At 24.3% G+C, this 19,506-nt stretch overlaps 1 protein-coding gene across 1 annotated transcript in view; it reads left to right on the top strand.

The window, feature by feature from the left end:
- The first annotated feature begins 751 nt into the window (after positions 1-751).
- LOC129975502 (uncharacterized) overlaps positions 752-19,506 on the top strand; it is a 122,713-nt gene continuing 103,958 nt past the window's right edge. The window contains exons 1-16 of the mRNA XM_056088564.1: positions 752-830; positions 1,019-1,133; positions 2,269-2,399; positions 2,510-2,636; positions 4,075-4,280; positions 5,169-5,231; positions 5,416-5,466; positions 7,042-7,104; positions 8,595-8,657; positions 11,568-11,630; positions 14,935-14,988; positions 15,809-16,078; positions 17,232-17,300; positions 17,568-17,627; positions 18,559-18,624; positions 18,848-18,910. Of these exons, the coding sequence (XP_055944539.1) occupies positions 752-830; positions 1,019-1,133; positions 2,269-2,399; positions 2,510-2,636; positions 4,075-4,280; positions 5,169-5,231; positions 5,416-5,466; positions 7,042-7,104; positions 8,595-8,657; positions 11,568-11,630; positions 14,935-14,988; positions 15,809-16,078; positions 17,232-17,300; positions 17,568-17,627; positions 18,559-18,624; positions 18,848-18,910 (1,543 nt within the window). The remainder of the gene's footprint in view (positions 831-1,018; positions 1,134-2,268; positions 2,400-2,509; positions 2,637-4,074; positions 4,281-5,168; positions 5,232-5,415; positions 5,467-7,041; positions 7,105-8,594; positions 8,658-11,567; positions 11,631-14,934; positions 14,989-15,808; positions 16,079-17,231; positions 17,301-17,567; positions 17,628-18,558; positions 18,625-18,847; positions 18,911-19,506) is intronic.

Raw genomic sequence — 19,506 nt, 5'->3', positions numbered from 1 at the left:
TACTATCTATTGAAGGTTAAAAAAAGTTTAAGTCAGCTGGTGCCATCGATTCCGAAACTTTCTTGTATATATATATATATATATATATATATATATATATATATATATATATATATATATATATATATATATATATATATATATATATATATATATATATATATAATATTATTGTAAATAAAAGTGCTGATAGAGGTTATATCCTTTCACTCGCACAAAATTGTTATCCTTGGACAAGGCTATGAATGTGTAACAGTTGCTACATCACAAAACATTATTTTCTTCTGTTTCAGAATAAATTAAAAAAAACACACATTTCTCTTTTTAAATATTATTATTCTAAGCATTTTTACTTAAATAATTTACAATATACATAAAGTTGTCAAAACAAAGATTATATGAGTTGTAGAGGCCATTTCTATGCAACGAATGCTCAGATATTTTATTTTCTGAGCCCTGCATATGAAAGCTGGAAAATTGTACGTTCTATAGTCTGCAGTAAAGTTTAAAAAAAATCAATACGTGTGGATCAACCATATACCAATGGTGAACAACAATTACAAATGTCGTCCATTAGCGGACGACGTTTGGCGTTTTTTTTTGTTTGGTTTGGTTTATTTGTTTTTAATGATTAATCACTGTCATGTTTTAAGTTATGTGCCAAATTTTTGTTTGAAACTAACGAAAAAAATTGTCATGGATTATTTTTGTGCAGCCAGTATCAAACAATAATTTTTAAAGAAACAACTTAATGGTGGCAACGTCTTTCAAGATCCGCGATTTACAAATTGGTGAATCGTCTGCTCGGAATTTTGGTTTCAAATCAAACTGTAAATAAACATTCAAATCATTCGAATTTTTATCATTTTAATCCGCTATTGCAGAAGATTTCCTTTTACATCAGAATGAAGTATTAAAATGCCGCCACTCCTCTTTGTTATATTTGTAATATATATATATATATATATATATATATATTTCTTTCCATGTGTTTACAATTTTTTCTTGTTTTTAATAGATTCAACACAACCTGTAACTTGTACAAAAGAAATTCTCTATGCGTGGTCACAAGAAATAAAGCAATGCTTTATTTCTGTTCCCCCACAACAACAATATCCTACTGGCCTTGCAGGGTAAATTTACGTTTTTCTCAGTACAAACTTTAACTTTTTTTATTTTCAAGTTTCCTAAATTTATTAAGAAAAGCAGTTAGTAGTTAATTTGTTTATAAGTGAATAAAAGCCTTTGTTTTTCATTCATTTAATCAAAACATGCCTTTTTAAAATTACATAGTTCTAAGTTTCTACAATTATTCTTTTTATTAAAAAAAAGTTCTGTTTAAATTGTTAAATAAGTTAAAATACTTTCACGATAGTATAATTTCTCTTATAGTATTTAAGAAGACTGTTTCATTTTTCTTCTTATTTACTATTGTTATTCAAATGAGGAAAAATACATTAATAATATTATACTATATATTCATCTTAAAATCTGTTAAAGTTCATATTTTTTTAAAAAAAATTAGGAATTAAAATACAATTAAAGATTATTTTATGCTTCTGCTTCACAAATAATTTGAGTATAGCAATGAAGAATGTTAAAAAGCTCGTGAATCTCTGCATTAAAAATATGATTTAAAGATGGAATGCTAATATTTTCTTACTTAAAATAAATAATAATTAAATAAAATAATAATAATTTAAATTATGTGCCTTTATAAATCTGCACATTTAGTTATAATAAATAGAAAAGTTTTATATTTTTTTGTATAACTAATAATTATGTAAATCAACTTTGAATTTTTCTTTAATCAATACATTAAAATGTTTTATCAAGTGAAGCTATATGAGCTATTTTTTATAAAAATTCTTAAATTTTTCAACAGTTTTTTTGGGAGCTGCTCCATATATTGATTCATTTAAATCTGGTTTCCAATCCATAGAAGTCTGTTAACCACTAAGAAACTCTACCATATTGCAACACTCCTATCCTCAACTTGAGAGAATGAATTTTTCAGGGGGAGGGGAATGGAATATCCCCAGTCAAAGAGAAGTTAAATCATCATTTCCAGAAGTCCTTAAAAAATTAGGATGTTAAAAAGTGTATTGTGAGGCACTTTCATAGTGTATTTACTTATTATATACTTTTTTTTATATGCTGTGGGACTGTTGTATGAATCACTTCAGAAGTTCTTATGAACCACAGGTTGGAAACCACATCAATTTTTCAATGAATTTTCTCAGTGGCTATCTCAATCTATTTTCTTAGGCCTTTAAAGATTCTTATGCACTGTATAAGAAGATCAGAAAGGAGGGAGTGTCATTTCAGTAAATTTACTCAATTTCAAAGAGCTATTGAATATATTCTAACTGCTTTCAAAGAATGCTACCATGCAACCAGTAAGTACTTTAATAAATTAACAACCAAAAAATTTTATTCTGTGTGTAGATATCAGCCATCTTAAATATTTATTTTTCTCATAAAAGAGTATTTTTCTGTTTATTGTCAGGAAATCAAACATATTGTTATGCAAAATTGGATATGATACATCTTAAAGACTGTGCAGCAAGATTTTACTTGTATTACGTAGGCTTACATCATATTCATTTTGATTACTGGCATGAAAATCTTCAAACGTAAGTATCTTTAAAATTTTAATGTTTTTGTGTCACTAAAATATTGAATTTTTTTTTATTTTACTTTTTTACGTAGATAGTAACTAATAAAAAATTTGGAATTAAAATTTCATGCTGTTAGTACTATACAAAAGTAAATATTTGTGAAACTAATCTAGGTGAGAAGAAGCTAATAACATCTTTTGACCGAAAAAAGAGAAAGAGCATCTTTTTAGAGAGATGGTATTATCGTTTTTTATCAAAATCATAATTGATCATTTTTATTTTGTTAAAAAATTTTTAAGTTTATTTATTGGGTTATTTGAGAGATGGTCTTATATTATGTTGAGATGGTGTTATATTCTGTTCTTTCCAAAGCGTTCATTCTCTTCTTTCTTTTTTTCATTCCTTCCTATATTTACTTTTCTACTCTGAGCCAAACTGAAGTAGAACTTTTTCAATTTAAAAAATAATAATTACACTAATGTATAATGATAAATGTAAAGTGTATTTAAAAATAAGGAGAATTTTATAAGGAATTCGTAAGAATTTTTGGTATTTTGGGATTATCCCATCGACCATTTTCACCAAACCCGTTATTATCGCCAAAAGGTAGTTTTGCGCCAATAACCGCAAATTACTTTTCATTATGACGGTGTCAAAAGATTGCCACATTTCATGAGGATTGGTGCATTTTCATGAGTGTTGACAGGCCGATGGGATAATCCCAAAGTACCAAATTTTCTCTGTGAAATCAATGTTTAAAAGTTCATTATATAATTAAATAATTATTTGCATGTATTTTCAATGGAGATTCAATTATTTCCAAATTCTTCTATTAATAACTCTAAATATATGTAAGAATAAGTTTATCTTAAGTTAATATTTTAAATTTTAATTCTTGTCAAGGTATTTTTGTTGAATCATGATTCGTCTGAAATACTCTATCTATAAATTGCATATTTTAATAATTTGCAATGTATAGTTAGTATTTTATTTTTATTTTAAACTATTTCATTAATTGTTAAGCTTTTATTAAGATGAGATATTATTATGAAGTACTTGTAACTTTATGTTTTAAAAATCACACAGAGTTTTATAGATTTTTATTAATAGGAAAAATTAAGACAATTGTTATTTAAAATACATTTCTTGCATAAAAGCTTTGAAAGAAAAAAATGTAACTTGCAATAATTTAATAGTGATAATAGGCTTTTCTCTTTTCATAATGAGATTTTAAAAAACAAAATGATTAGCCTTTTCTTACAATAAAAACAAATTTTAAAATTAATCATATTTTTAAATGTTTATTTCAATTGATGCTGATAGAATTAAATTGTGGATTTTTTTTTTTTTATGAATTCAATATAATTCTTTTTTCCATTGCCTTAATAATATGTGTCATTTAATTTGCTTTCTTTTATTTAATAAATCATGTTTTACTCTTTTTTTTATGAAGGCAACTAACTAAAGTGAGAGTTTGTCTCCAGCATGCTTTGAATGATTGTTCATCTAGGGTGGTCAATTACATAGTCAAAATTTTTGCTTCCATTATCATGATAGATATACCAGATATTCGAAATGCTTTTGATACAAGACTGATATGGGGTAACAATACTGTTTGGTGCAGAACTACTCCAAAAATTGAATGGGTGACTGTACCAGGTAAATAGATATTTTCAAATAGAATATATTTATCAATTGTGAATAATTATTTCATCATTAAATTAATCAATATTTCTTATTTTCTCATTAAGCTAACATATCTGCACTAATATAAAATGTGATAAAGATATTCATATTACCTTTTATTATTATTATTATTGCAACGATTTTAAAATGGTTTTCTTTAATGTATTTCTACTTTTGCTACAAATTTTTTGAAATTTCTGAAAAAAAGGTCAATAAAAAATAATTATTGACTTACCTTATTATAGCATGAACTTTTAATGAAGAAATACCTCTAGTAACTGAAAATTTTTTGATGAGTCTTAGCAAATATTTTACATTTTATCCGCATACTATTAATAATTAATGCACTTTGAATCTTCATATTTATTTTAATTATATTTTTCAACGATTCTTCTTATAGCTCTAAGATTTTATGGAAAACTTTCTTTAAATTGACTTCTCCCCACCCTTATGTTAAAAACAGCATTTTCAGTCTGTTTTTAAATTTTATACCCTTGTATTTTCATGGAATTGTTTTGTATTATAAAAATTTCACTATCAATGTTTTTGATAGGGCTTTAATAATTATAATAATTGGACTGATTTTTATATTATAAAAATAAATGCTACCTCTTTTTTTTTTTTTTTAATTTAGAACTATCTGTAATATGGATTAATCTAATTTATAAAGACTGAGGATTTATTGGATTTTAAGGGTGTTATAATTTAACTACATTTCTATTTAATATTTAGCTAGCTTTTTTATTACTTTGTTATAAAAATTGAATCCATTACCATTAAAATTATTATAATTTTCAATTTAATAGAATTTTTTGTGTACCTCTCTTTCAATATTTCATCCTTAAATCTATTTTCAAATAGATTATGAATATGAAGACTATGTACCACTCCCACACACCAAGATGGTAGATTATCATGTAGAATGTAAGTTGAAAAATATTTTTTTCAAATTTATTTGCAATTTCATATTTTGATATTATTGCTATTTTCTATTAAGAGGCAGCATTCTTCCAAGTGCTTAGAACATTTTGCAAAAGTTAAATTTATAGAAATTATTTTGATTTTATCTTCTTCTTTTATTTTTATTTATTTATTTATTTATTTTCAGATGAACATATGAATCAAGAACATATAGACTGGGAAAGACATGTTGTTCCAAGTAAGCTCCTCTTTCATATATATATTTTTTTTATTTCAGCAATTTTTAGTTTCATTATTCTGATGATCTTATAAAATGGTAATATTTTAAAAAGAGGATATTTCATTTTTATATCTCCATTCTTTTAACTTTATTAATCATTATCTTGGCATTCATTCTCTATTAAAATATATTGTTGAAAAATTATTTTTCTTTTAGTCTGCAACTCATAATAACTTTTCAACCCACTTTCATAAATTTCATTACATTGTGTAACGCATTTGTATAATACTTAAATTTCTGTATCTGTCATTAGAAGTAAATATAATATCTGATATTTGAACTAGTAAATAGTAGATATTATATTTACTGGTTATAGTTCGAAGCATTTCCTTATACATTGTAGAATAAAGGGGATACCTTCTTTGCTTTCTAATTTTTTCAATTTTGAATGAGATACCTATGAATGTATTAAAGCTTTTTTTAATCTGTTATTTAGAAATTTCATTAATTTTAAATGAAATAATTTTTTCCGTAAAAGTTCTTATTATTCTTTGTGTTGCTCAAGGATTTCTGTATTTCTCAAACTAGTTGTAGAGTGAAATGTTTTACTAAGATGCTGCAGTATATGAAGATTTTTTCCAGTTCTAAAAAAATGTTTTAGAAGTATTGTGTTATATACAAAAGTTACTTGTAGATATTGTTTTAATATTACCAAATGAAATATTTTTTGTATGTTAATTATGAGTAAAAAAGACAATGCTTTAATATTTCATGCAATTTATTTAGTGTGACATTTTCAAATATTGCTTTTCTTTCTTGTGATATAAAGATAGAGATAGTAAATTAGAAAAATACATATTACAATAAAAAGAAAGGTTTAAGGCTTCTAAAATATAATAAGTTATAAGAATTTGAAGTTTAATTAATGCTTTGCTAGTAAAATTACTAAGACATAGTTACACATAATATTTAATTGAAATTTTTAGCAATTAAATCTAAAATGCATTTTCTCTACGATTTTTTAAAAATTTTATAATGGATAGTAATTTTTAAAAACTGCTGAGACTGAATAAAATATTTAATAAATATTTTTTTTTCTAAAAATCAGATAATAATAACTCTTTATCTGCTATTTAAAGAATACAATGAGTTCTGTTTATCAATACAATTTTAACTGAATGCTCTCGGGTAGTGCTGATTAATTTCCTCCTCTTCTAATGTTTATAGCCAGTTGTTAATCATATTATTCTTAATATGTAAAATATCAATTTTCAATACAAGTTAAAAGAAGTAACTACTTAGGATGATCTTTAATGGTTTATTTATTTAGATAGTACATATTTAAAAAAATGTAGATTTTTTTTTCTTTTATGTTTATTTTTAAAACTTATTTCAGATCTTTATTATTATGGTGCAGTATAAAATATCTTTAGCATTTAAGCTTGTATATTGTAAATATATTAAATACTTGTTATCCTAATTGACAAAATTGTAAATCTTTATACAATTTTGCAATCATGAATTGTTTCTTTCCTTAATAACTTATTTTTTTAGTGTGTTACATTCTCTTGATAAAACAATTTTTATCAACAGGGCAAAGATTCAGATTTACTCTGGCTCCTTGGCCAACTGTAAAGTATTATCAAGAACCTTATAGTGAGTATTTTCTATTTCTTCATTTATTAATTTTATTACGTTTTTGAACTTTATGTTCCATAGCAGAGGTAGGAAATTGAAAAAATCTTGTTAGCATATTGATGTTTCATGCCAGAAAAATTAATGTCAATAAAGTTATAAATGCTTGAAGTATATATCTAAAAATAGCAAGCTGAAAGAATGTTCCTCAAAATTAACCTTAAGTATCTGATATACCCATATTAAATATACAACATGACCATTATTTTGGAGTAAGAAATTGTTTTAATATGCTCCAAAACTAGAGTAACTCTATAATCCACATGGACAGGATTTTGTATGAAGAGCCTTTTAACAAATTTTGATAAATGCCATATATTAAATTTTTTAATCCTTTAGAAAAAATACTTTTCAAACAAAGGAACAAAGTATATCCTAATGCTAACGCAGAATGCCGTTTCGGTTAAATTTACATAGCATAAAAAAATCAAGGAAAAGAACAAATACTTTTACCTATGACTGAGAAAGACAGCAGATTCGGTAAATTTATTGATAAATTTATTTTATCTATTTGTATATACATTTAAAAAACAGGTCTAAAACCATGGCCTTTTGATAATAGTAGTAAAAAATTATTTTTTCTGTATCCCTTCTGATTTTTGCACTCAAGACTTGTCTTAGGTTTTTCTTATTGGAAATCCGGTGTTTGTTTTAGGGGGGGGGAGAGGTTTTTCTTATTGGAAATCCAGTGTTTGTTTTAAGGGGGGGCGGGCTGCATTTGTAATCCCATTTATAGGCATAATTTTTAAAACTATCCATAGAAATTTATTTCGAAAAATGTTAACTTTCCAATTTTATTATTTAAATTTGCCGCTTTTAAGATTCAATTTTTCAAAAATCAAGGAAGAAATAGTTTATTTAAATATGTTTGGAAATATGCAAAATGTAATAATTTACATTGTAGCAAACTATTATCATATAAAAAAATGTAGTACAATATTAATTTTATGTATTTAATATCTATACTATATATTACCTTTCTCAGGGATACATTGTGTCTTTGATGGAAAATTCAAAGCTTCAAATTCAGGAGTTGATAAATTATTTCCAAGTCATCTTTTATTCTAGGACAAACATTAATAATTACCTTTTTGTGCCAGTAAAAAAAAAAAAAAATGTTAAAGCTATGATAAAATTATATAAAAATATTTTTAACAAATTTGAAAATTTTTAGTTCGGAAGTGTTGCAGTTACAAATTCATATGCTTATAAATTTTCAGTTCTGAGTATCTAAATTAAGCTATCTGAAATTATATGGTAATAAAAAAAAATTCTACATAAACTTATTTCTTCTGTGACAGGAAATAATCCTGATTTTGTTATGATTATGTAATAATGATTCTTTCTTTTCCATTTTATGATCTTTATTCTACTTATAAAAGTATATATACATTTTTGAAATTTTTAATTAATCATAAACTAATAGTATAATGAAATCTTTTTTTCTGCAGGTAATGTTTACCAACAAGTCATACCAATAGCACCTACTAGAGCCATTGCTGTTGTTCCACCAGGTTTGAAACTAATACTTTATGATATGCAATATTTTATTGAAAAAAGCAATTGATCTCTTTTTAATTTATTTATATTATTGAATACTGATAATAACTTTTATAAAGCCGTTTTTGTTAAAAAAAAAAAATTTTGATTTTTTTTTATAAAATTTATTATTTGTATTAAAATTTAAGCACAGATTTTTTTTTTCTATTTGCATAAGATACTCTGCAGTATTGTACAGTATTTTCATGATACCGCATTAAAATTATGGTAATGTAATTTTTTGGGGTGGGTGGGAGGGGCTTGGAAATCAATTTATCAAAAACACTATACTGACTGTACTTTCATTTCCTAAGAGGAAATAGAGTCAGCTGTAAACTTAATGTTTTAAATTAATTATTTATCTAAATGATGATTTTGAATATATTAAATGAAACATGCCAAAGAAATTTTATTACTTTCTTTCTCCTAAGAATGAATATTGAAGTTGAAAAGAATTCTGTGATGCTTATTGAAAAGTTTAAAAGGAAAGCAAATCCTTTTAAGTCTCATTTTATTTTAAATAAAATTTTAGTATTCTTTCTTTGTAATACATGTTGCAGATTGATATAAACTGCATGCAAATCTTATCTATGATCAAAATTGTCATAATATATAGTTTTATAAAATAATTCTATTATTTATAACACAGAAAAGGTATAGTTATAAATATTCTTTTAAAATTCCTAGCATGAAGTACCATCAGTTTTGAAGAAATAAATTAATATAGTATTAGATTTATTCCATATTTATTTTTTAAAAATATAATACGGCATCCATGCACGAACCAGATTTTTTTTTGTTCCATTATAATCTAAAACAGAAGAAATATATATCTACTGAAAAAAAATATGGAGGCAAATATTATATGAAATTTAAGAAAAAAAAATTTTTTAATGTGTCAAATAATAAGGAAAGGAATTTTGTTAAAATGTGTAACACAATATTATGGTCAATGCAGAATTGATTTTTGACTGAATTTTGAATAACAGATTTGGCCTCTTCTGTAATGAATCAAAATTAAAGTAAAACCACAGAGATATCTGTGTTTAATGAAATTAATTTAAAATGAGATACTTAAGTTAATTAAAGAACATTTCTTGCTCTGGGACTCAGCTTTAACTTACTTTTCATAGCCTCTATACATGATTTTATTCCCCTTCTCAATTATATTTGCTACTTGAACTTTGAACTTAATTTTTGAATCTTGAGCCTTCAGGATTATTATATCTAAATTACTGTTTAATTATTCATTTGATTTCTGTAAAAGTAATTACTTTTTTTAAAAATAATTTTGTTTCTTAAGAGGTGCTTTTTTTTAATTATCATCTTTTCAATGATTCCCCCTCTAATTGTTAAGTATAATTTCCTTTTCATTTTTTATGAAATAATATCTTTAATTTAGAATATCAAAAAATTTAAATTCCATTTATATGAAACTTTTCATTAATTCGATTTTTATGAACAAAAAAAATATTAATTTGTATAAATTTAATTAACAAATGAAGTAGTATTACTTCTCATTTAAAGGACTGCATTTTGATTTTCTTAAGGAGGAAATTATTTTTATTTAGATACAAAATTACATGATTTGTTTTGTTGATTTGTGAGTATCATCTTTTATTAATTGAAAAATACAAAGTATAGCCTTAATATTATGTAGTCATGAATTAAATGAAATCTTTATATACTGTTTTATGTATCACTGTAATGAAGATTAAATAATTTTATCGTAGACAGAATATCTTGTATTCATGTAAACAAAACAAAAAAGCATTTGTAATTTTCTTGTAAATATTTATATGACAGTATTATAATAAATTGTGCAAAAGAAATTTAATAATAAAAAGGAAAAATTTTGAAATTAGTCATTTTTTAATACTTCAAACATTGGGCTGCTATTTAAAATAAAAATCCATCCATTTCAAATCATCAAATGATATAAGCTGAGTTTTGTACATAGAATCTATTTCCTTCCAATTTTAAGAACTGTGGAATGCTTTCTGATATTTTATCATCTTTCTAAGTAAAAGAGCATTTTCTTCCATCTTAAATATCCTTGACTGTGATCTATCTATCTGTGTGTATGTAATGATATATAAATCTCTCTTAATCTAATTGAAAACCTATTTAATTTCTCTTTTTTTTTAAATTTTAAATTATTCTGTATTAATTTTTTTCTTAAATTTTATCTTGTTCCTGGATTCAAATCCCATTTTTCTATTTAACTATTTCTAGCATGCACTTAAAGAAGTTATTGACTCTGTAATTCTCATGCTGCAAGCAAAAGGATAATAATCTGTAATGCCTACAGCATTTCTTTCAAAGATACCTAAAATTCTCTTTTCCTAAATCGACATCTGTCAAAAAAATCTCTATAAGAATTTCTTAGTAAAATTAGAAAGGGAAATGCTTTACTCACTTTTCCCTTGTGTTTTGATGTAAATGGATGCTTTACATCAATCATCCACGAGTGTATGCCCTCCCCCTCCCCCCCCCCAAAAAAAATTGAAGCCTTTTTTTTATGCCAGTCATCTGTACTACTATGTTTTATATACCATACTTGCATTATAAATATTTTGTATATTTTAATGTGATTGAAACAGTTGGAAAATTCTGAAAAAGAAGTTCAGTTTTTAATTTTATATCTGTAAACTCAGAACCTAAAATTTCTCCTTTTTGCTATAGAAAGTAGAGAAGTTCATTTATTTTGAGGGAAACATCATGTGAAAAAAATCCACTAAATGGCAATTTTCAGCATGCATGAAAAATATTATCAGATACTTTGATTTAAATGATGAAAACTTTGTTGAATGTGATTTTTTGAAATCAGTGTCTTATTATTATTATTTATTTTATTTTATTTATATTTTTCTATTTTTTTCCAGTACAAGAAGTTTGGGATTATCGACCATTAACAACTGCAAAATTATATGTCAAACAACCTCAAGGTAATAAAATTTGACCAGTAATTTTTTTTGGTACTGGTTGGCTATCTTACTGAAAAAAAAGCATCAATTTTAAAAATCACTTTTTTTAATTTAACAAAAAACATTGCATAGCATAACTCATTTATTGATTTTATTTGAAATACATGAATCAATTCTTATAAATTAAACATTCTTATTAACTTAAACTTATGTATAAACTTCTTTTGTTATGTACATATATTTAACTTTTAAAAAAATCCTTCTTATTAATTACTTTTTTTTAATATTCGATCCTTTTTCAATGATTTTAATTATGACAGTTTTTCCCTCTTTATAGAAAATGAATTCATGCATAGCTTTGTGAATGATGCATGTCTTAAGCATTATTTTTTCTCATAGAATAATGCTGTCACTATTTTAAATGTAGCTTTTGAATTATATGATTTTTAATAAAGTTTTGGTGTTTATTTTTTTATATATTCCTCACTTTTATGTTGATAAAACAGATTAGAATAATTTTTATTTATGCTGGCAAATTTGAATAAAATGTATTAGTCCTTTTTTATTGATATTTTTATATAAAATGTATTTAAAAATAAATCATTTAATCTGGAAAAAATTAGTTAAATAATGATGTGGGACTTTAGTCTGGAGATAGCAACTCTACATTAGACATCATTAACTGTTATTGAATTTACTAAAAATAAATCATTTAAAACTTTTGAACATATATTGTATCAAATATAGAATTCGTCTTCTGTTAAAAAGAGGTCATTCGTTACTAAAAAGGTTTGCCTTTGCAGAGGTTAAAAGTTCTGATAAGATGCATATTTAAGAGATAAGATGCATATTTGAGGGATTTGAATGCTGAATAGATATTCCATGGTATGTGTTTTCCATGATAAATGTAGCAAATAAATATAAGCTTACAAAATTTATAATTTTATGATGAAATTTTTAAATGATTAGTCAGTGAAGGGATTGTAAAAATTTTTTGTTTGTTTGTTTTGATTAGTGTAGTATTACAAAGTCGAGGCATTCTTCTGCAATAATTCATGTTTTATTTAATTTCACTTACTTCATATTTGTAACAATAGAATTTTAGAATCAAAATTCCTCTCATTTCTTGATGAGCTAGAAATCCGAAATTTTGTCATCTTTAAGACAATATAGTATTTTAATATTTTAAAAATTTAATTCATTAATAAAATAAAATTTTGTTACCATATAAATGGTTCCATCAATAAGTGAAAATTAAAAAAAATAATTTAAAGACTTCATAATATTTATAATAAATCATTTTAATTTAAAGCTTGATGAATAGATATAATTAAAACAAAATTCGCCATAATGCATTAATAAATGAATTTTTTAAGAAATTGTTTCTATTGCTTTTATCATATGAATTCATAATTTTTTAAGGGGGTGATTTTTAATATTTGTCTAACAGGAGCTTAAGAAAATCGGCATTATCTTATCACGCAATGTTATTTTGCATATATCTTATTATTTTGTACTTAAATTTTTATTAAATAATAGTTTATTAAAAATGGACAGAAGCATTAAGGCAGGAGAATTCCTCTTGAATAAGTTAGTCATTGAATAATATTGTTACAAAGCTGTAATATTGCACAATTAAAAAAAAAAAACAACTTATATATATTGTAATGGATACCAGATTAATGACGACATCAAAGATATGGAAAGATGATAATGATATCTCTGTCAGGATGCAGGTTTGGACATTCTTCATGCTATGTTGCTTTCGAATATATTGTTTTCTATAAGTACTAACTTTATGTACATTTGTGCAGGGTTTCACTATTTGTGTTTCATTTTTCTTTTCTTTTAAAATAAAGCATTGCTATCCATTATCGAGCATTTTGGACTTTTCACTATACATCCTGAGGATGGATTTTCCAGAAAAATTTTACAAATATTAGACTTAAGGAAAATTCTCTAATGGTTCTAAAAGTAAAAATATTTTTACAAATTTGTAATGTTTCTTACCAGTGTAGTTGATACCATGGTAAGACAGTTTTGCAAATAGTCTTTGCGGCTGCTGAATGGATGCTGAGTCGGTGACCTTCAGCCTTGAGATGAATTTGGCGACAAAATTCAAGATTCGCGAAACTACAATATAAGAATCTCAGCGATAGCTCCATCAGGATTCGAGTTAAGATGATCTTTCTTGAAGTTTCTTTTCCCTTTCATGGAAACTATAAAATACTGTGAGACAGAGCTGCATTCAGTTAGTAGTGGATTAGCTATTGAGTTTATTCAAGCAAATTATCAAGTGAAAATAGTAGATGATTCGAGAGATGTAAATCGTCAAGAGAAATATCTCTCCTGCGAATTCTGTCAACGTGCTTTATGCTGTTGGGATAGGTTATTACTGATTTGCAACATTAACGTTTTGTTTTCATTTGAACTGTATGTTACTTTGTACATTTTTACTGTTTTGTTCTATGTTTTCGTGTGTCTGCATATAATAAAATGTCATTATTTGCAGTTCAACCTATTGGTCTTTGTTCACTATACATCAAATGCACTGTATCTTGATTTTCAAAAAAATTGGTTGACAATATAAAATTGGTGAATGTTAGATATATGGGTTTATTTGTCTGCAAACAAAATTGTGGAATAGTATAACTGTTAGTTCTCAGTAGAAATTTGTTTCAAAGCTTTTTCAAAAAAAAAAAAAAAAATGGGAGATAGAAATTAACTGGAAAAGCATGTGTTTTCAAAAAGATTTTACTCTTGTTCATAGGTTTGGAATTTTAATTAATTTTTCTTAATTGGCTTACTTCTCATTTTTACAGTGTCTGTGACTTCTTCTGTTGCCATATCTTTCTATATCTGATTCTTGTTTTAGAGAATAATAGAAATAATGTATATGAAAATAAAAGGTACACCTGAGAACTGAAAGAATCTGTGAAAAAGCATTGGAAAAAATGAAAGCAAACTTTTGAGAAAGATTCTAGCTTACACTTGGGAAAATGGCCATCAAAAATATACTAAGACTCTTTAAAATAACATCATTTACTAATTATATCAATGACAAAAAATAAAATTTATAAAAACAATTAAAGCAATAATGCATCTTTGAAAAATATATCTTTTTCTAATTATGTGTTAGCATTCTGATACGGGGACATTCATAATCCTCCTTCAAAAATCCATTGTATAATTTCTAAACAGAATTTTAATTTAACGAAACACAATTTTTAGGCATATAATGTATATATTATTTAATCTTGGTTTTGAAATTTCTTTATAAACGCCATTAATATTTTTAACAATGTATAATTTAATATTGTTTCAGTTCATGCTATGCAGCATGAAGTTGAAGTTGTAACTCAGAAAATGGATTATCATCGTAAGTTCAATTTGATTTTGAAACTTACTTTAGTGTCTTGTAGCTGGATTTTTTTTTTCACAAATACAAAACTATTGATTTTATTTTTTGTAAATATGTTTATATTTTTTGCATTCTTAAAAGCTATTTGTTCCTTTAAATATTATCATATTTTATGCATTTTTTGAACTAATACAGTTGTTGTAATTTATTGCTGATCTTATTCATATGCATTCAGTCATAATATTTGCCTTTGTATTATTAGAGGAATTTGATATAAAAGTCTGGTCATTGGGTTTTATTGATTTAATAAAACAAATTAATTGTTAGAAATTTACTTAAAAATTATATGCAAACTGATAAGATAGTTAATTTATTTTGTCCCCAAAAGCAAGTCTCTATAATTTAAATAATTTGTTTGTGAGTAAACTGTATTTCAATACTGCAAAACTCTCATGTTTAGTATTAAGAATATTTTTGCCCTATTTCCCACAGAAGTTTGTATCATCTTGTCTACTTCTTATATAAAAGAGGCAATTAGAAATAGTGATTTCCTTTATTATTAAGTTTTATATACATAAAAAAAAATAATAAATTTTCAATATTTTTTTCATTTTTTATAGATTGTATTTCGTTTTTAGTAAAATTATTTTGCATATACTTATTAATAAGATTTAAAATTTAGATATCAAATACTAAGATAAACTCTTAGTTCTTTAATTATTAATACTCTTATGTGCATTCTATATAATGAACCTTAGAAATTGCCTATCACTCTATTTATTTTAATCTCTTAATAGTTTTTTTTATTGTTTTGATTACATACTTTCTCTCACTATAGCATCTTATGAAACTGGCCCGTGGATTAAAGTTAATACTGAAGTGCTAAGTATTAAAGATATTATAATTCAGTCTGGTGGATGTCAACCAAAATCCCTTGAATGTCGAACAGTAGCTACACAGCAAAATTATCTTGATGTTGGGCAAGTAGTTGTTTGTGATATTATCAAAGGATTTATCTGCCATGACAAGGATCAAAGATTTGTTTGTAATTCTGCAATTAAAGATAGATGTTCTTGTTACAAATATGAAGTGAGGATTATTTGTTTTGGTAAGCATTTATTTTATTTTTTTAGTATTTTGGTTTTGACTTTAATTTGCATAATATCTATGAATTGATTCCTTGGCAAAGTTGTTTCTTTGGGTCTGGTTATTTTTATTAATATGTGGCAAATTTAACTTTTATTGTTTTTTAAATTTCTTTGTTGCTTATTTTTCATCATATATATTGTAGTATACATTACAAATTGCATCAAAATTGAGAAATTGTGAGAAAAAATGCGAGCTTTCAATCACATAATGAATTTTTTAACAAATTTAAAGGAAAAGATGAAATTATATAGTAAAATAAAGCATTTGGAGACAAATTGATGTGCTTTTCATATAAATGATTCAATATTAATTTGTAAATCTTATGTTACTTCTTGCTTTTTTTTTCAATCCACCTTTTATTTCTTTATCATTTACATGATAAAAAAATCACATAAAGGAAGAATAAATGTGAGAAAGAATTCATTAACTTCAAATACCTTTATAAAAGGACTGAACATAATATAATCTTTCTTGCCTGTCTCTTTTATAGCTAAATAACTACTTTTTGATTATGTGGAGATAAAAAAAAAATTCTCTAAATGGAAAGAGTTTAGTTTTAAATATTATTTTTTGTCAATAATAATAAAATTATTGACAAATATAGGGATTACACTATTTGTAGCAATTTGATTGACAAAAATTTTGATAGTAATGATATTGTCAATCATAAATATTTATTTTATAAAAATTTTTATTTTTAACCAAAAATATTAAAAATTCATAATTTTTATACTAACATGGATTATCTATAAATTGTATAATTCAGGATTTGTATTATTATTCTTTTATTTGATTCACATTAAAGCAATCGATTTATGAAATGGATTCAAATTTTTGTAATTGAATTTCATAATAATTGCTTTTTGGGTTGATAGTTTCTTTGTCAGTTTAAAATATTTGTTTTAAGGGAAATTTGAACTCAATTCTCTTTAACTTTCATTTTATTTAAAAGTATTGAATTTAGAATATATATTTCACTTGGGATTTTTTTTTTTTTTTCTTTTTTAAATAAGTAAGCTAAGTGTTATGAATAGGATCCTGGTTTAGTTTTATTTAATGACATAAAAAAACTGAATTTTCTTGATTTTCTAAATAGTTTATATGAATTTCAGATAGAGTAGAGCAAGCAAGGTTTCGTCCAACAACTGTTGAAACTGCACTTGTAATGCCTGAAATAAGAAGTAAGAATTTTATGTTTAAAATACATTAAAATAAAATATTGCTTTTTACATATATTATTTCACTTATAATTAAACAACATTATTTTCTTAAAAAATATCTTTTTTTTTTTGTAATTTTTTAATGAATACTAATATTGAGCCTGTAATTACTCAAAATGAAATTATAATAAATAGATACTAAATATGTAAATATGTATATCTAATATAATAGTACATTTTTTTTAAAATATTTGTAATGTATATTTTTTCATATGGTATTTGTTTCAGAGGTACCTAAGGTTGAAGTTTTCCTTCTTCCATTTACCAAAAAGGTTTATTACCCACCAGGTATTACAAAGAACTTTCATTTTATTATATGCATATTATTATTTATACATAATTATAGGTAATATGTAGACCTGATTCTGAAGGCGGCAAACCCATCATTGTGCTATTTAATTCCAGCTAGCTATCTCACTTCTTAATGCCAATGATTTTCTAAATTTGTATATATATTTTTTTAATTCCATTTTTTTAATGTGAAAAGAAGCTAATTTTTTGTAAATAAATTTTTTTGAAAACTTCATTTATACATTTAACAAATCAATGAAAATTTTAATTCATTATTACAGTTCCAATTATGTTGCAGGTGGTGATTATAGGTTTAATTTTATTGAAAAAGACACTATCTTATGTTCTTGCAAATGCATAATTTTATTTCTTCATCTATGTGAAAAATATCAAGCTGCACAGATCTGGGGAACTTTTGAGCATGCATTGCTTATCTTATGCAAACAATTTTTATTCTTTCAAACATTTAAAAACTCTGAACAACTATTTTTAATGACTGTGAGAATTTTTTTCAACAAGCTGTAACTTATTGATGAATTTTGGACATCATCTTCGTTGGTTAACATAGTTTATCTGTTTAAAACACCCATACCTTGTATTTAAAAAGTGATTATTTCAATTGAAAGTTTTCCAGAATTATTAATAATCTTACTTAACCAATAATAAATTTTTGTTTTTGAAATAAAAATTATTAATTTAATTATATAAAATAGTACAGAAAATCTTTTATTTCATATATTATTATTCTATTGTTTGAAAATTCTACATATTTGTTTAAGTTGATTGAAAACAATCCTTGTTGTTTCATAATACACTAATAAATAGATACTATAAATTTTAATATTCACATTTGTGGGTTATCATTTGAAACGAGAATCGCATTTTTAATTAAATATTTATCATTAACTGTTTTATATTATTTTTTTAGAGCCACATATATTTGAAGAGTGGATACCTCAAACAACTTTTCAAGATTTTAAAATTCCTATTGAAAGTATGAAGCTTTTTTTTTTCTATTTACAAGAATTTTATACAACTGAGATGCAGTTGTTATTTTTGATAAAATTTTAAATCTATATTCCAAGTGTGATAATACATAGAAGTATATGAACTTTTTGTTTAAAAAGGTTATAAAAGTTCATATAATAATTTTTTATGCTAGTTTTTATCAGCAAAATAATTTTTGATTGCTCACTCTTTTTTTCTGTTTCTCACAGGACGTATTATTCACCATGTCTTTCCTAGTCAACCAACGAGAGTTTACAAATATACAGTTGCTTGTAAGAAATATTTTCATTTTTTTCATGATTTGTTTAATCTTGCACAAATTAATGTTTAGTTTCTTTGTATTAAAATCTTTTATTTTTTAATAAAATGTAGTAAAAATATTTTACTTTGTGAATAAAGAAATATGTCATACAGGTTTTTAATGAAAAACAATTGTTTTTTTTTATGTGAAAAATGTTATTTCTCGTTATGTAAATTTCATTACATTTAATTTGAAATATTTATTCATTTATTGTTCTATGATTTCAAATTTTTAACATTATTTATTTTATGTCGAGTATCAGTTAGTTTTTATTTATTGTTTTTTAAAACTTATTTCAATTCTAATTTCATTTACAACTTAAAATATCTATTTCTGGGGTAATTTAAATTCCTTCGTGCAATTACTAGGAGTATTATTCAAAAATAACTTTTCCATTCAGATTCTTAACATTAGAAATATTTTGATTATAAATAAGAATAGCATCAAAAATTCTTTGTTATTTCATCTTTTAAAGTAGTTGCTTATTCATTATATATTTATGGATTTGTTTTGCAAGCATAATTTTGTTGACTTAATTAGAATAAGTTATTAAAAGTTCTTCATGTA

Source organism: Argiope bruennichi, chromosome 7, assembly GCF_947563725.1.
Source record: "Argiope bruennichi chromosome 7, qqArgBrue1.1, whole genome shotgun sequence".
Classification (NCBI taxonomy): domain Eukaryota; kingdom Metazoa; phylum Arthropoda; class Arachnida; order Araneae; family Araneidae; genus Argiope; species Argiope bruennichi.
Note: the sequence above shows the minus strand (reverse complement) of the source record. Positions and strands in the feature narration are given on the sequence as shown.